General features: G+C 38.8%; 1 protein-coding gene and 1 pseudogene across 1 annotated transcript; one reads left to right on the forward strand and one right to left on the reverse strand.

Moving 5' to 3' along the window:
• The first annotated feature begins 1918 nt into the window (after positions 1-1918).
• LOC122299459 lies at positions 1919-10824 on the forward strand (annotated as a pseudogene).
• A 2103-nt stretch (positions 10825-12927) lies between these two features.
• Positions 12928-15367, reverse strand: LOC122298613 (transcription factor TCP12-like). Its single transcript, XM_043108435.1, has one exon. The coding sequence runs from the start codon at positions 14717-14719 to the stop codon at positions 13214-13216; it is 1506 nt and encodes a 501-aa protein (XP_042964369.1). The 5' UTR covers positions 14720-15367; the 3' UTR covers positions 12928-13213.
• Positions 15368-15972: the final 605 nt, after the last annotated feature.

The raw sequence follows: 15972 nt of genomic DNA on the forward strand, positions 1-15972 counted from the left end.
TAGAAGCCATGGGTCGCTCACTACAATGCCATCCTCAAGATCTTTCGTTACGTCAAACGGACTCCGGGTCAGGGTATTTTTTTCCCCACAAATTTCAAACTTGAACTCATTGCATATTCAGATGCCAACTAGGCAAATTGTCCTGACACACGCAAATCAACTACTGGCTTTTGTGTGTTTCTTGGTCACTCACCATCTCCAGATCATATGCCGAGTCTAAATACAGAACAATGGCTGCAGTATCCTGTGAACTCACATGGCTACAATATTTTCTTCATGATTTGCGCATCAACATTTTCGAGCCTGCCACTTTATACTATGATAATTTAGCTATTCTGCACATTGCTGCAAATCCTGTCTTTCATGAGCGAACGAAGCACATTGAGCCTAATTGTCATCTAGTTCGAGGTCAAATATCAACTGGACAAATCTCCACGTCACATGTTCCCTCCTCTGCTCAATTAGCAGACCTCCTTACCAAGCCAATACACTCTCCTACCTTCAATCTATTGTTGCTCAAGATGTAAGTAATCAATATTTACTCTCCATCTTGTGGGGGGCTATTGAATTCACCACAGAAAGAAGAATTGCACACCCAGGTGCCTACGGTTCCACCAGACAAATGTAAAGAAAAATAAAGCGTGCATTTCTAATTCTGTTAGGTTTGTTAGTATGCGCTGGCAGAATATTCTTTATTTATTTTTATCTTACATTATTTCATTCTTGTAATCTATATATAGTGGTACAAATCACGTATACAAAGACAAACAATATATAATTCAGATTTTTCCAACTTGAGTACTCTATTTTATCATCTTCAACCTCTCAGTTTCCATTTCATGGTTCTTCTCTGCACCATTCTCAATAAGAACTGTTTGAAAAAGTGAAGACGAACTACTAAATCAGAAGAAGAAGGAAAAAAGAAAAAGATCATTCGGCCTGATTCCAGAAGATGACTATTACTAAAACTATTTTGCTAAAATTATGGAGAAAAGTAATAGAACAAAAGAGACAATCAATCCATTCATCGGCAACATGATCTTCTTATTTATGGTATATATATTTTTATATATTTTTTTAATTCCTAAATATTATGAGAAATTTAGAACTCAATTGTAAGTTCAAAAATGTTTTAGTTATAATTAAAGAGATCTCGTGAAACTAATTCTACAAATTAAAGTGGTTTGATGTGATACATTAGATTGTAAGATAATATTTATTTGTAAAGTAGATCAAAGGTATCTTAAATTCTTATATCATATAAAACATGTCAATTTTTGGATTCGTAGAATCTTATATATATATATATATAGACACACACACAAAACAAATTAAGGACAGGCTATAAGAAGATTATGATGTATTTGCATGTGTTAATCGATTTTTACTACATTAAATGATCATCAATTTTGTTTAGCATTAAGATGAATTTAGAGAGGAACTTATGATTATAAATTTTCAAATAGAGTAATGTTATACACTATACTTTCATCTCATTTTTATTCTAATTATATAAGATGTAATATATTTATCACTATTAGATAATAAATAACCATCCAATAAATAATTATTCAATAGCAATAAATATATTATATTTTATATAATAAAATAAAAATGACATTATAGTCCATGCATCCAAAATAATATTGGAAATATAAGATATACCAATTACGTTGACCTTTTCGGCCGGCCAAAAATAAAAGTGGGAAATTACTAAATTGTAACGACTTCAAATAAGGTGGTGAGGGCTCCAACATAGCCTAAATAAAGTGGACCTCTTATCAGTAGATGGGCTTTTTTGTATTCCCGACTCCATCCGACCCAATGACACTTGCTCTGCCTCTCGGCCGACACGGAACGGTGGGCCCCAGGATAAAATTTTAGACAAAGTTATACGACACCGTTCCATCATAAAGTCAAATCAAAGCCTCTCTCTTTCCGATCCCATTTTTCATTCAGAATCCCAATTTGAAGAAGAAAGAAAGAAGGAGAAGATCACGACGATGGAACGGAAAATCCCTCTCTAATTTTATTACGACTAATAATCTAGGTTTATTGTTGGAGTTTTCTCGGCTTTTCTTCTGCAATTAATGTTTCATATAAGTTTTCTTATCACTGTATTTGTTAGGGTTTTTATTTATATCCAATGCCCCCCCTGGACGTCGAAATCAGACGTGTTTCCTTTAGCCGTTGCTTTAAAATTTATTTGGTCGGGTTCTTTTAGCTTTTTAATATTACTTTGTTATTTAAGTTAATGATTTGATGGTTTTTATGATTTTTCTCTAAAGAAAAAAAGGGACTAGCCGGTATGATCCGGATTAATTAGATTTCGGATGGTGGGGTGAAGAATCTCTGAGGAATCGCTCTTGTAGCTGTGATTCAAATTTCGTTACTTGCTACTGAAGATATTGTTGAGAATATCCTTTTAGGATTATGATAATGATTTCAATTGGGGTACTTATGGTTTTGGGGCGCTTAATTGAAAATAATTTTAACTGTTTCATAGCTTCGGCATCAGGTTCATTTGGGAATTATTGTTGAGAATTATCTTCCAATGATGCAATATACTTAAAAAGATTGAATTAGTGGCATCTTGTAGAGTTTGTGCAGTTCCTCTTTGTTGCTTTGAGCGAAGCTCTGAGATCTTATACTCCCCGTACGAACTGGAAATGCAATATTAGAAATTATTCATAATTCATTGGACTTCAAATGATCCTTTGTTGTTTATTAAGTCTGTTTTTTTCAGAGCATCCCCTTATATAGTCATTGAATGCGCTAAAGTTACTTTGATTGGATTTCCACAGTCTTGACTTGCAGCTGCTAGAGCAGATAAACTTTACCATCCTCCAGAATGGGCCCCAAGCCAGTTATACTTCAATGTTGTATGATATACTTGGAATGGCTTATGATGAGGCATCAGCACTTTAAATTCTCACAAATCCTCTTCTTTCAGGGTTCCTGGAACAAGTTTCATGGTCAGCATGCTTTGAGAGAGAGGGCGAGGAAAATAGACGAAGGCATATATATTGATTATAAGGTAATGCATCACACACATTCTTTTTAGTCTCTGATTGTATGCCTTGTAAATCATGTATAATAACGGAAAAGGAGAACTTCCTAGTGCCCAGCACATTAGCTACTGCACAATTGCTTCGGCTACTGGGGTCCTGCTTACCAACCACTTCTCTTTGCTGGTCTTCTTTTGTTTTAACCTTTGAATGAAGCTAGAGGTTGACAACAAGAGCTTCACCTGCCACCATATTTCTTTGCAGGCCTTTCTAGGCTTATGCTATTCTGTATAATCAAATCGGGCTTTTCTCAAGGTCTGTTTTTCCCCTTTTCCACTTCTTTTGGAACACTAAATTTTTTTATTTTTTCTTCTCTATTGATTTTTTTTTCCGCTTTCTTCGATTGCTAACTCTTAATTGTTTTTGCCTTGCTTTCAGTTTTGAGATGCCCTATAACGTATGGTGTGGTGGCTGCAATTCTATGATTGCAAAGGGTGTAAGGCTCAATGCGGATAAAAAGCAAGTGGGAAATTATTATTCTACGAAGGTATCTTTTGCAATTGATTTCTGATTAATTCTCCAGTCTGATATGCAAATGCAAAGGACTATGAATAGAGTTCAATTATACATCTCAATGAATGAGTTTATTTGTGATTGCGAATTGGTTTTTCACTATCTTTGGTCACTGTGAGAACTCATGACGACAGTTAATTGTAGATTTTTCTAGTTTTTGGTGTTTCCTTCCACAATATTTTCAATTGACGGAACATCTTATTGAATATTACAGATATGGAGCATTAAATAAAGTCTGCATGCTGTAGACATGAGATTGTTATTCAGACAGATCCAAAAACTTGAGTATGTGATTATCAGTGGGGCCCAGCGAAAGACCGAGGAGTTTGACATCGAAGATGCAGAGACCTTTGCACTTCCCCTGCAGATGAAGGTTAATTGGTTGGATTTTTTTTTTTTTTTTAACTCATTTCTTTGGGTTTTTTTATTTTTTTATTTTTTTATTTTTTATTTTTTATTTTGTTGGGGCCGGGGGGTAGGGATTGTCAGGCGGAAATTAAATTGATCGCGTCAATTGCATTTTATAAAATCCTTTGAGATGCACCCGTCTCCTTGGAGGCCAGGAAACAGTTTTTAAAATATTGATGCAAAGACAAGGGATTGGTTATTTTACATATGATGGTTAGGGCCCTATATTATATGTTGTGACGTTTTAAAGCAATATTATTATATGTTGTGACGTTTTAAAGCAAAATCTTAACGCAGTTTTCCTTTCTAGAACGGCTAAACTATCAGATCCATTTTATCGTCTTGAACATCAGGAAGAAGATTTGCAAAAGAAGAAAGAAGCTGAGCCAGTACTGCTAGTCTGCCTCCGGCGAGTATCTGATGCCAGGCATTCAGATGACCATGCCCTCAACAAGGCTCTTCGGGCACAACTTTGTTGAAATCAACCCAAGTGTGAGTGTGAAATGAGTTTGGGTTTGCAGCCATCAACTCATGCTCACCCACCACCACCTACCATTGTTAGGTCACCCACCCTCTTCCAAGTCAAAAGAAGCTGCAACAGGTGGGCTGCTCTTCTCCTATAAATAGGAGAGAGCTTTGATGCAAAAATGCAGTAGGTAAAGAGAGAAAGAGAGACGTGAGAGAGAGAAAAAGAATTTTGTAGAGTGTTTTGTAAATCTCGTACAAATTCTATAAAAGAGGCTCCAGTGGACGTAAGCAATTTGCTGAACCACTTTAAAATTGTTTTGTGTGATTTTCGGACAGACCGAGGCACAACAATTGGTATCAGAGCTTTGGTTCGAGCTGTCCGAAAATTCAAGTTGCTCAAAATTAATTTTTGACAACTCCAGGGTGTTCCTCGCGTTGAGACGAATCCGTTGCCGCAAACGGAATCTAAAACGGAGGTCGGAGTAGCCCACACGCGCCCCTAGAATGTCAGCGCGTGCATTTGCTGTCATCCACGCGCCCCCACACGCATCGGAGGAGGAAGACGATTGAGCCACACGCGCCCTCACGCGCTCCAGAGGTTGAAGACGGGTGACGGACACGCGCCCCCATGCGCCCTACAGAGGTTCAGCGCGTGAAAGGCACGCTCCCCACTCGCACTGTGCAGCGCGTGCGTCCCATGCGCCAGACAGATCACAGCCGTCCGTTTTTCAGATCCATTTTCGGCTTGATCTAAGCCATTTGGAGTCCGATTTCAGCAATCAAATAGTGCTTTCCTACAATTTGGATAGTTCTGAACTCATCCGTACGGTTAGAATTTTGAAATTTTGAGTCTAAATTTTTAAAATTCAAATGGAAGGATCTGGAAGAGACAGGAGCTCTGAACATGCTAGTAGCTCGGGACGTCGGTCCACTGTGTCAAATGCCAAGTTTGAAGTTGAAAAGTTCGATGGAACAAGAAATTTCGGCATGTGGCAGTGTGAAGTCATGGATGTGTTGATCCAACAAGAGTTGGATATTGCGTTGGGAGAAAAGCCAGATGATATGACTGATCAGGGTTGGAAGAAGCTTAATACTCAAGCTTGTAGTACAATCTAATTATGCCTTACCAAAGAACAAAAGTATTTTGTCATGAGAGAGACAGATGCTAGGGTACTTTGGTAGAAATTAGAAGATAAGTTCATGAAAAAGAGCTTTGAGAGCCGTTTGCACTTGAAGAAGAAGCTCTTCAGATTCTAATTTCGTGAAGATAAACAGGTACACCAAGATACATCAAGTGAAGCGCTAACAACAAGAGGGAGACCACAGTCAAGGTATCCCGGAAGGAGGAAAGGTTTTCATTCGAAAACCCGAGCCACATCACGTGGTTCATCAGTCGGCAAAAAATTTGCTAGAGACGAGTGTTCCTTTTGTCACAACAAAGGATACTGGAGGAAGGATTGTCCCAACCGAAAGGGACAACAGCAGAATCAACCCGCCACAGCTAATGTCATGGACAGAGATGACGAGTCAGATTTTGCCTTGGCAAGTTCATCATCCATTTGTCGTTCCGATAAATGGATTATGGATTCCGGATGTACCTATCATATGTGTCCCAATCGGGACTGGTTTACTGACTTCACAAAAATTGATGGTGGAGCAGTACTTATGGGCAATGATAGTGCCTGTAAGACTCAGGGAATAGGTAGCATTCGGTTAAAGCTGCATGATGGCAGCGTCAAGACTCTGACAGAAGTTCGGTACGTTCCAGACTTGCGGAAGAATCTCATCTCATTGGGATCTCTGGATTCAAAGGGATTCAGAATCACCATTGAAGACGGAACTCTCAAAGTACTAATGGGAGTTCAGGTGGCAATGAAGGGCTTGAGGCGAAGAAACTTGTACTTCTTGCAATGAAGTACTGTTGATGGAAGAGCTTCCACAGGCTGTGAGAAGCTAGATGAGACTGATGCCGACACCACCAGTCTTTGGCATACGCGTATGGGACACGCAGGAGAAAAATTTTTGCAAACACTGGTGAAGCAAGGCTTACTTAAAGGTGCCAAGACAGGTAAACTGTCTTTCTGTGAGCACTGTGTATTGGGGAAGGAGAGGCGGATCAAGTTTGGAACCGCAGTACACAATACACAGGGAATTCTTGACTATGTGCATTCCGATGTTTGGGGACCTATCCAAAATGCATCTTTAGGAGGTAAACATTGGTTTGTAACTTTTGTTGATGATTATTCTCGTCGTGTGTGGGTATATACGATGAAGAATAAAGATGAAGTGCTGAAAATCTTCCTTGATTGGAAAAAAATGGTTGAGACTCAGACCGGCAGGAAGATCAAGCGGCTCAGATCTGATAATGGAGGTGAGTACACTTCAGACCCCTTCATGGAAGTATGCTGGAGAGGGAATTGTCAGACACTTCACGATACGAGGTACACCGCAGCAGAACGTTGTGGCAGAACAAATGAATCGTACTTTATTAGAGAAAGTGCGATGTATGTTGCTGAATGCTGGATTCAGTAAACAATTTTGGGCTAAAGCTGTGACCTATGCCTGCCACCTCATCAACCGACTACCAGCAGCTGCCAATAATGGGAAGACACCCATTGAAATGTGGAGAGGTAAACATGCTACTGATTATGATTTTTTACATATTTTCGGATGTCCTGCTTACTATCATGCTAAAGAAAGTAAGCTTGATCCTAGAGCCAAGAAAGTAAAATTCTTGGGCTTTAGTACGGGTGTAAAAGGGTATAGACTCTGGTGTTTAGAGTCTAAAAAGGTAATAATCAGTAGAGATGTTACATTCAACGAATCTGAGATGCTTAAGTCACATAAGCATAAAGATTCCAGTGAAGGCAGCAGTGATAGCGAAACATCAGATGATTCACAAAGTGTGAAGTTTATTTCAAAGAAGTTGGTAAAGCATGGACAAGATGAGGTTGATAATCCAGTCACAGTACCTCCAAGTCAACCTGAGTCAATAGCAACCAACAGACCGAGACGAGAGAAACGTTTACCGACACGTTATTCAGACTATATGACATATGCATTACCAGCTGAAGGGGGTGAGATCCCAACCACTTACAGAGAAGCCGTACAGTCCAGTGAACAAGTTGAATGGACAAAGGCGATAAATGAATAGATGCAGTCTCTTCACCAGCACCAGACTTGGGAGCTTGTGCCGCTTCCAAAAGGAAAGAAGACAATTGGTTGTAAGTGGATCTTCAATCAGAAAGATGATCAAGCTGCTAAAAATGGAGTGCGATACAAAGCTAGGTTGGTAGCCAAGGGCTACGCTCAGACAGAGGGAATTGACTACAGTGAAGTATTCTCTCCTGTTGTGAAGCATTCATCCATTCAGATATTGTTAGCTTTGGTTGCACAATATGATCTTAAGTTAGCACAGCTTGATGTAAAGACAGCTTTTCTTACATGGTGATCTGGAAGAGGAGATTTATCTGTCTCAACCAGAAGGATTCAAAGAAGCTGGCAAAGAGAATTGGGTATGCAGTCTGAAGAAGTCTCTCTATAGCTTGAAGCAGTCACCTCGGCAATGGTACAAGCGAAAAACATCGACTTTCTCAAATCTTCTTTGAAATGGAATTTCCCGTTCTCCTGCTTCAGTTACAGCTTCTCCCGCTCCTGGAATTCCTTAAAGTTTATTAATGCGATTGACTTGCCCTCTTATAAATCATAAATTGTCGGATATTTTGCTTGTAATGCTCTGTGGTGGAACAAAGGAGTGCGCGAAGGTACAATCCTAAAAAGTGAGATTGGTTATGGGGATATCTTTTCCTTTGTTTTGCATATCAACGACAGCTCTGACCTTTCTGATCTTGTAACTGGTTTCTCCCCTGGTCTATGATTGCTCTCCTTAAGACCCGACTGGAAGGTTCGTTCGAGAGGCCCGGTACGGTCTGCTTGGGGCCCTTCCGCAATAAATAGCAGATATAAGAAAGAGAGAGAATGGTTCACGGGCAGGTATACAAGAAAGATCGACCTTTCTTTCGCCGGAAACTATACACTAGAAGAATCCTATTTGCATTGCTGTAGCGTTTCGATTGCTTTATGTTGGATCTGAAATACACTCATTGCCAATACAATCATTATGTATATTTCAGAAAACTTGCAAATGGATCTTTGATTTATTTGTTTTTATATGTAGATGATATGTTAATTGCATGTAAAAGCAAGGGGGAGATAGATCGCTTAAAAACTCAATTAAGTAATGAGTTTGAAATGAAAGAGTTGGGAGAAGCACGAAGAATACTGGGGATGGAGATCAGCAGAGATAGGGTGAAAGGTACAGTTCACCTTACTCAAAAGCAGTATCTGAAGAGAATACTGCAACGATTCAACATCGACTCGAAGACGAAGCCGGTGAGTACTCCTATGGCCCCATATTTCAAGCTCAGTGCATTGCAGTCTCCTAAAACCGATGAAGAGCGGGATTACATGAGGAATGTCTCATATGCAAGTGTTGTTGGAAGCTTAATGTATGCCATGGTGTGTACACGACCTGATATCTCCCAAGTTGTTAGCTTAGTTAGTCGCTATATGCATAATCCTAGAAAGGTTCATTGGCATGCGGCTAAGTGGATTCTACGGTATATTGCGGGGACCATAGATGTTGGTTTGAGGTTCGAGAAGAGTGAAGATAATCTAGTAACTGGATATGTTGACTCAGACTATGCAGGTGATCTTGACAAACGTCGATCGACAACTGGTTATGTGTTCACTATGGCTGGAAGACCAGTTAGTTGGCGATCAACTTTGCAGTCAACAATTGCACTATCATCGACTGAGGCTGAATGCATGGCTGTAACAGAAGATTGAAAGAAGCTATTTGGTTACAGGGATTGGTAACAGATTTGGGCTTTAAACAACAAGAGGTTACCATTTACTGTGACAGTCAGAGTGCAATTTATTTGGCCAAGAATCAAGTATATCACTCTCGAACAAAACATATAGATGTCAGATTTCACTTTGTACATGAAATATTAGAAGAAGATGACATCAAACTTCAGAAGATTGACATTGAAGATAATCCAGCAGATATTTTGACGAAGGTCGTCACAGGGATCAAGTTCCAACACTGTTTGGACTTGATCAGTATTGAACACTACTGAGCACCCTCGGGTGCATTGGAGCGTATTCGATAGCAGAAGTCTCTCATGTCAAAGAAAGAGGTGCATTCATTTGAAGAATGAATCAGTTTGTAAGCATCCTGGTATGGCACACTTAGGTGGAGAGGGTGATTGTTGAAATCAACCCAAGTGTGAGTGTGAAATGAGTTTGGGTTTGCAGCCACCAACTCATGCTCACCCACCACCACCTACCATTGTTAGGCCACCCACCCTCTCCCAAGTCAGAAGAAGCTGCAACAGGTGGGCTGCTCTTCTCCTATAAATAGGAGAGAGCTCTGATGCAAAAATGCAGTGGGTAAAGAGAGAAAGAGGGACGTGAAAGAGAGATAGAATTTTGTAGAGTGTTTTGTAAATCTCGTACAAATTCTATAAAAGAGGCTCCAGTGGACGTAAGCAATTTGCTGAACCACTTTAAAATTGTTTTGTGTGATTTTCGGACAGGCCGGAGGCACAACAAACTTAGGGTATGTTACTGAGTCTATATTAGCTCTTCATCTTCGTGCAGATCATTAAGTTGTTCCCTCACTTTCTGATGTTCTCATAATCAAAAGAAGAGAGTTGCTGAAGAAGAGGCTATTTCAAGGAAAAGGGGCCTTGGCATACGACTGCTTCCACCATCTGAAGAAGATGCTTCCAGTGCAGCTAGCCCATGTGAAGTTTTGTTCCACGTTTGACAAAAGTAGGAAGGATAAGCGAGCATTGATCAATGCAGCTTCAATCTTCTTTAGTTCATCTGGGTCTTCCATGTCCACAAAGAGACATTTGGGGTTAGAATCCAAGAGAAGGAAAATTAATGCAGCACTGCTGCATATGGCTTACTTGCTGGGGGATGGATATAAGCGTTCATCAAGGTCACAGAGTGCTGTTACATTGCCGACGCACAGGAGAGGTTAAGTGACGGCAACTCATTTTTTGCCGACAGTTTTGAAGAATTATGAAACAACCGTTTTATTTTTCCCCCGAACTTTTTGAGCAACATTCCTGTTCTTAGTGGCAATGGGGCGTGTACATAGATTAACATAAGTTAACTGCGTGTTATGGTACTCTTTTCACAATTTCAGCACCGAATTTAGGCGGTCTAGTTGAGATTTCAGTCCTGTTTTGTTGTGTGGAGGCTAGGGGCTTTTTAGTTTACATTTCAGAAAACTGTACGCATAATTTCCTTTTCTCTGCCTCTTCTGGCCGTAATTTACTAATTTCTTGTTAAAGGCAAGCATATAAATAATTAATATTTTATGCGCGCTCATCATACAAAATTATTGGGAAACAGCATGTGGATGACATGACATCATGTTATAGACATCATGAATTGAATAAAGACAATGGTTGTACTGATACAAGTTCAAAGATGCGGAAAAAAGGACTTAATTCATACCCCAATCGCGTGCTTGCTTGCTTGCATGCAGTAGCTCATTGGCCTAAATATTATATAAAAAACAAAAATCTCCTAATTAAATGCATGGGTTGGCGTGCAAATGGCGTTCAAACATGACTAAACTCAGAGGTTGGTAAATTGGGCAATCAACTTCTCATGATTACACGCACGTACACATTCATCTAAAGCAACATAATTAATTCCAACAAACGATAAAATTAACAGAAGGATTCTAAAAAGGCAGCTAGGTAGAGGTGAGTAATTCTTATGATTTCCCCATACGACCATCCCTATGCAGATTGGGGAGATCCACATTAAAGCACAGGATGGTTCTCCAACGACCATATAATATAAATAATATAATGTAACTCATGTCAACAAATTCAAACAACACGTTCATATATAAAAGTAGAAAATATAAGGTCAAACCAACCATCCAACCTTGGGGTAATGATCCAATGTTATCTTTTCAATCGTTTTTCTTAATCTTTAAATAGTTTATTGAAAGTAATCCATGATTGTATTTCCACGTACATTTTTATAAAATAACACTACAAGATTTGAGGTTAATTAAAGTTTCCATGCAGTGGCTATATTATATATATGTATGGATATCAGCAAATTAAGTGATCCAAAGAACATCAACAATAAATTATGCATGCCATGCACACCTCGTTTAATGGTGCACGCATGCATGCCGGCAAGACCAAATCATACTGATCAGCACCATTATTATTGTTTTCCGGCCTCTTAATCAAAGGGAATTAATAATCTTGTACAAGGTGTTGGCCTGACTTCTTAGCTACTTCTCGACAGGTATGAAGTAATGCATGCATATTGGAGAATTGAAGCTTTCTCTCCACTCAGTCTCGGTCACTGATCATCCCGCAAATTTGCTATCAACTCGCCACAGCAGATCGATCAAAGGTACATTGATCCTCCATTGCCGATAACTCAGAAAAAATAACTTCTCTTTTCGATATATACTAGTCATTGTTGCCACTGGAAAGCCTCTTAATTTGATCAAAGACTCACGTACTACGTAAATATATATATATATATATAGCCTTGAAGATCTCTCTATCTTTAGTTTCCTAAACTTGGGCTAGATCAAGCAACAAATTATATACATTAATGCAGCACTACACCATCTCTCCCAATGCAACAGCAAATTGGGAACCCTGTTTCCTAGCTATATATATATCTCTTTCCCATTAAGGTAGCTAGGTCCTATATATATAAATATATATACGGGTATGATCACTAATTTCCCTTATACGTATACGAAAGGCAAAGACTAGATTTATATACTATAATTAGTACATATACGATATTTTGGGGAAAAGAAATATGGCTTTTCTTAATAATATATCCTTGGGAAAATAATAGTTTTTTGAAAAATATATAATTGATGATCAGAAAATATAGATAGTACTAAATATGACCATTAAGAAAATTAAATAAATTCCAAAATATGATTTATATTCAGATCATCAACAGATGAATTTGTGAAACAAGTACTTAATTACTGCTAGTACTAGCACTAGACTACTAGTACTAGTACTACTTTGGAAAGACAAATTTTTAAAAGTAAATACGATTGTGTAATTAAAGAACAAAGATCAAGATATTTAAATAAAGTAAAGAAAGATTTAGAATAGAAAGATTACGTGCAATCACTTTTGTATCTCTTTTTGCATTTTATTAATATGATTGATTACATCATTTTTTTTATATAAAATAATTATTTCGGCTAATCACATCACTAGAATATGTAAAGAATATGTAAAAATGACTTTACGTAGCAGGACTCGATTTAGAAACATATGTAATTAAAATAAATGTTTTGAAAACTAATTGATACGTAGATAAGATGGAAAGACTAGGTTCTTTATTCACTAACTTAATGTTATCACATTTGATTCAGGTTAATATATGGAATAACTGTCATCACAACATATATACCATGCATATTGATCAAAGTAAATGATCAAATGTCCAGACAATTCATGAATACAGTGATTTTTACAAGATCAAGTAACTCCAACTCAATTTCATTCAAAGTTTCACCAGTACTGATCGAATTCAAACAATTCAATAGAACATATCTATATATATATATAGCAGTAGTTGCTACACACCTTTAATTGTGTTTTCTTCATGCTCTGAAATATAGCAGCACCTCTGGATAAACCGCAATTCTTGTCACCGATTAAAGGAAATCAAGAGAACTCGTTCCCTAGAAAATGAGACTCATGCAAACAATTATTAATTGAGGTTTCCAAAAAGTTTGTAGTAGGGTTTTGCCGTTGAGTGTTCAAAGAGGTAAAGAAAATGGAACTACGGTTTCGATCTTGGATCTTTGGGGTGCTCCTGAAAATTGAATTAAGCATCTGCTCTTGGGTATTGTAGGTGGTCATGAAAATCGAAGTATGCTTCAATTCATGGGATTTTGAGGTACCTATGGCACTAGAGATTCTCGATTGGACATTTCCAGTGGATGACTTCGTGTTTGTACTCGTCGTGCAGCAAAAAGACTGCATATTAGCATTGTTGTTGTTGTTGCTGCTAAGATTTACAGGAAATCCGGGAAAATCTTCCTCGGTATTCCCCCCACTCGAGGCTGCCTGATCATTGCGTGAATGATTCAAAATCAAAGATGATGTTGGTGCACCAACAATGCCCAGAAAATTCTCATTAATGCATACATGAGAATCGATTTGATCGTGTCCGAGCAAGTGACTGCAACGTTCTTCAACTTCACCTACCATTTTTAGAGAAGATTTCATGTCTTGGCTGGGGAAGTAAGATTCCTGATCACCAGTTTCAAGGGGGCTAGAAGAACATAACTGTACCAAATTGCTATTAGGGTTTGGGCCAACAGATATTTCTGTTGATACCTCATGGCCCCTGATCATCATTTTTTTCCTTGTTCTCTCCCTCGCTCTTGCTCTTGCCTTGTTCCTGGAATCCCTTGCAACTATATGTAATTTTCTGTTTGATTTCTCCCTGGCCATGCGGTTGAAAGATTCCACATCGGCACAAAAACCCCTTTGGTCTCCATCACTCGCAATCTCCACATTTTCCGAAACCACTTCACTATCGGATGTAACTGATACACTCTTGGCACCGTCACTGCAAGTTTGCTTCACGTGTGAGATGCTATCTGTTAGTTCAGTGATTGCCGTCCTCGACTTTGAAAATAGCCACTCAATGGTTTTGCTAGCTTTGTCAAAGCCTAACATGTCTTGAAGATCAAAGAACTTGCGCGCAATCTGAAGGGACAACCTCATTCTACGGTCTCTAGGCCCTTGAGCTGTACAGATCTTGCTGTGCCTGTCCTTCTTCCCTGTTCTCTTCCTGGGACCCGTCGGTTTTGCACCACCAATACTTTTCTTGTTTGGAAATTTTCTTTTCGAAGGAATCTGCTCGGCCACAGTGTTGCTACACGCCTGCTTTCGGTTATCCGTTGCCTTGTCTGTAGCCGCAACAATATTTTCAGTCTCAGCTTGAGAATTGCTACAAACAAATAGCTTCTGTTGTGAAAGAAAGTGACTAAAAAATAGTTCATCATCCTCCAAAAAAGCAGCCGACAAATGTGAATAACACAAGGGATGCTCTTGATCCTGTCCTGAGCTAGTCTTTTCATCATTCGCGAAGGGCTTCTCTAAAATGGACGGGCTTGTGTGTATAAAAGGGCTCTGATCGCTGCTGCTACGAGGAAACATGGCCTCTAGGATATGTCTAATTAGGTTTTGGAGATAGGGGATGTGTAATTGAGAACGAGATTCAAATAGTGCTTGAGCAAAATAAACGAAACACTAGATGAGGAACAAACGGTCCATTTGCCTAGATATCTGAAATGCTAGGGCAGAGGTTGAAATAGGGTAATTATTAAGTACCTAGAAATAAAAAATACTGGATTTGCAACAGAACCTAAGGATCGGAAGTGGGTGATGATGTTGAAGATTGAAGAACACTGTTTTTGGGTAAGTATACAACACTAGGGAAGACAACGAAGAGAGATTCGGAAATAGGGTTTTGCTGATGACAAAAACTTTTCTTTCGGCTTGAACTTTTTTTGCAAAAAGTGAAGTGTGTTGCTGCAGCAAGCTTGCAGGTAGCTTGGAGATCAGAGGTAGTACTGTGATTGTATTGGGAGTGAAGGCATACGAAAAAGAGGTCATGGGTAGGCATTAGAGCTGTTAAAGTGTGGAGATATATACTGATTAGGCACAACTCATTATAAAGACACTTCACGTGGGTGCAGTTGGTGAGCTTGATAGCAACCCTTCAGAGAGAAGAGAGAGAGGTAGGGCAGATCAACTCGGGAGCTAGCTAATAGCTATTATATGAATCGAAGCTTAATCAGGGTAGACATGCCCACCTCTAGGAACCCTAGAAAGAAAGAGAAAGGACAATTATAATATGATGACGGGAACAGCCACGTACAAAATTGAGCCTACTTTACCGGCTTGGAAGGCTACGCTTCTTTGACTGGCCTGGTGACCACATTTTTCTTCTCTGACTGCTCCCATTCATAATTCATCATCCGGTTTTTCTTTCTTTGGTCTTTTTCTCCCTAATCTTGTGATCCTTAAGTAATCTCCAAAAGAAGTTCCTCGATCGATCCAAAGTTCGAACTCGGAGTGCGATTTTCCAGTACTTTCCAATAACGTCTGGCCACTGGACAAACTCTCTCGATCTCTCTCACACACACTCTCTCTAGTCACAATCTCATGTATTACGTAGACAAAAAAGATGAAATAAAGCAAAGAAAAACTTGCATACATATTATACGAACCTTCTTAAACCTCTACCAATTAGGAATACATTCCATAGTTCGAATCAAAATCTTTCATGGAAATGGAAATGCTCATGCATGTTCTACTTATATTTAAGCATGCCGGCCTTATGATCACTGAAGATCAGTGAACAAATCAAATCTTTTTTTATACTTTAAATGAATAATGATATAATA

This window comes from Carya illinoinensis, chromosome 16 (assembly GCF_018687715.1).
Source record: "Carya illinoinensis cultivar Pawnee chromosome 16, C.illinoinensisPawnee_v1, whole genome shotgun sequence".
Taxonomy (NCBI): Eukaryota; Viridiplantae; Streptophyta; class Magnoliopsida; order Fagales; family Juglandaceae; genus Carya; species Carya illinoinensis.

Bases quoted from the DNA above. Each gene is read 5' to 3' on its own strand.
- LOC122298613 (XM_043108435.1), bottom strand. From the start codon at position 14,719: ATGTTTCCTCGTAGCAGCAGCGATCAGAGCCCTTTTATACACACAAGC.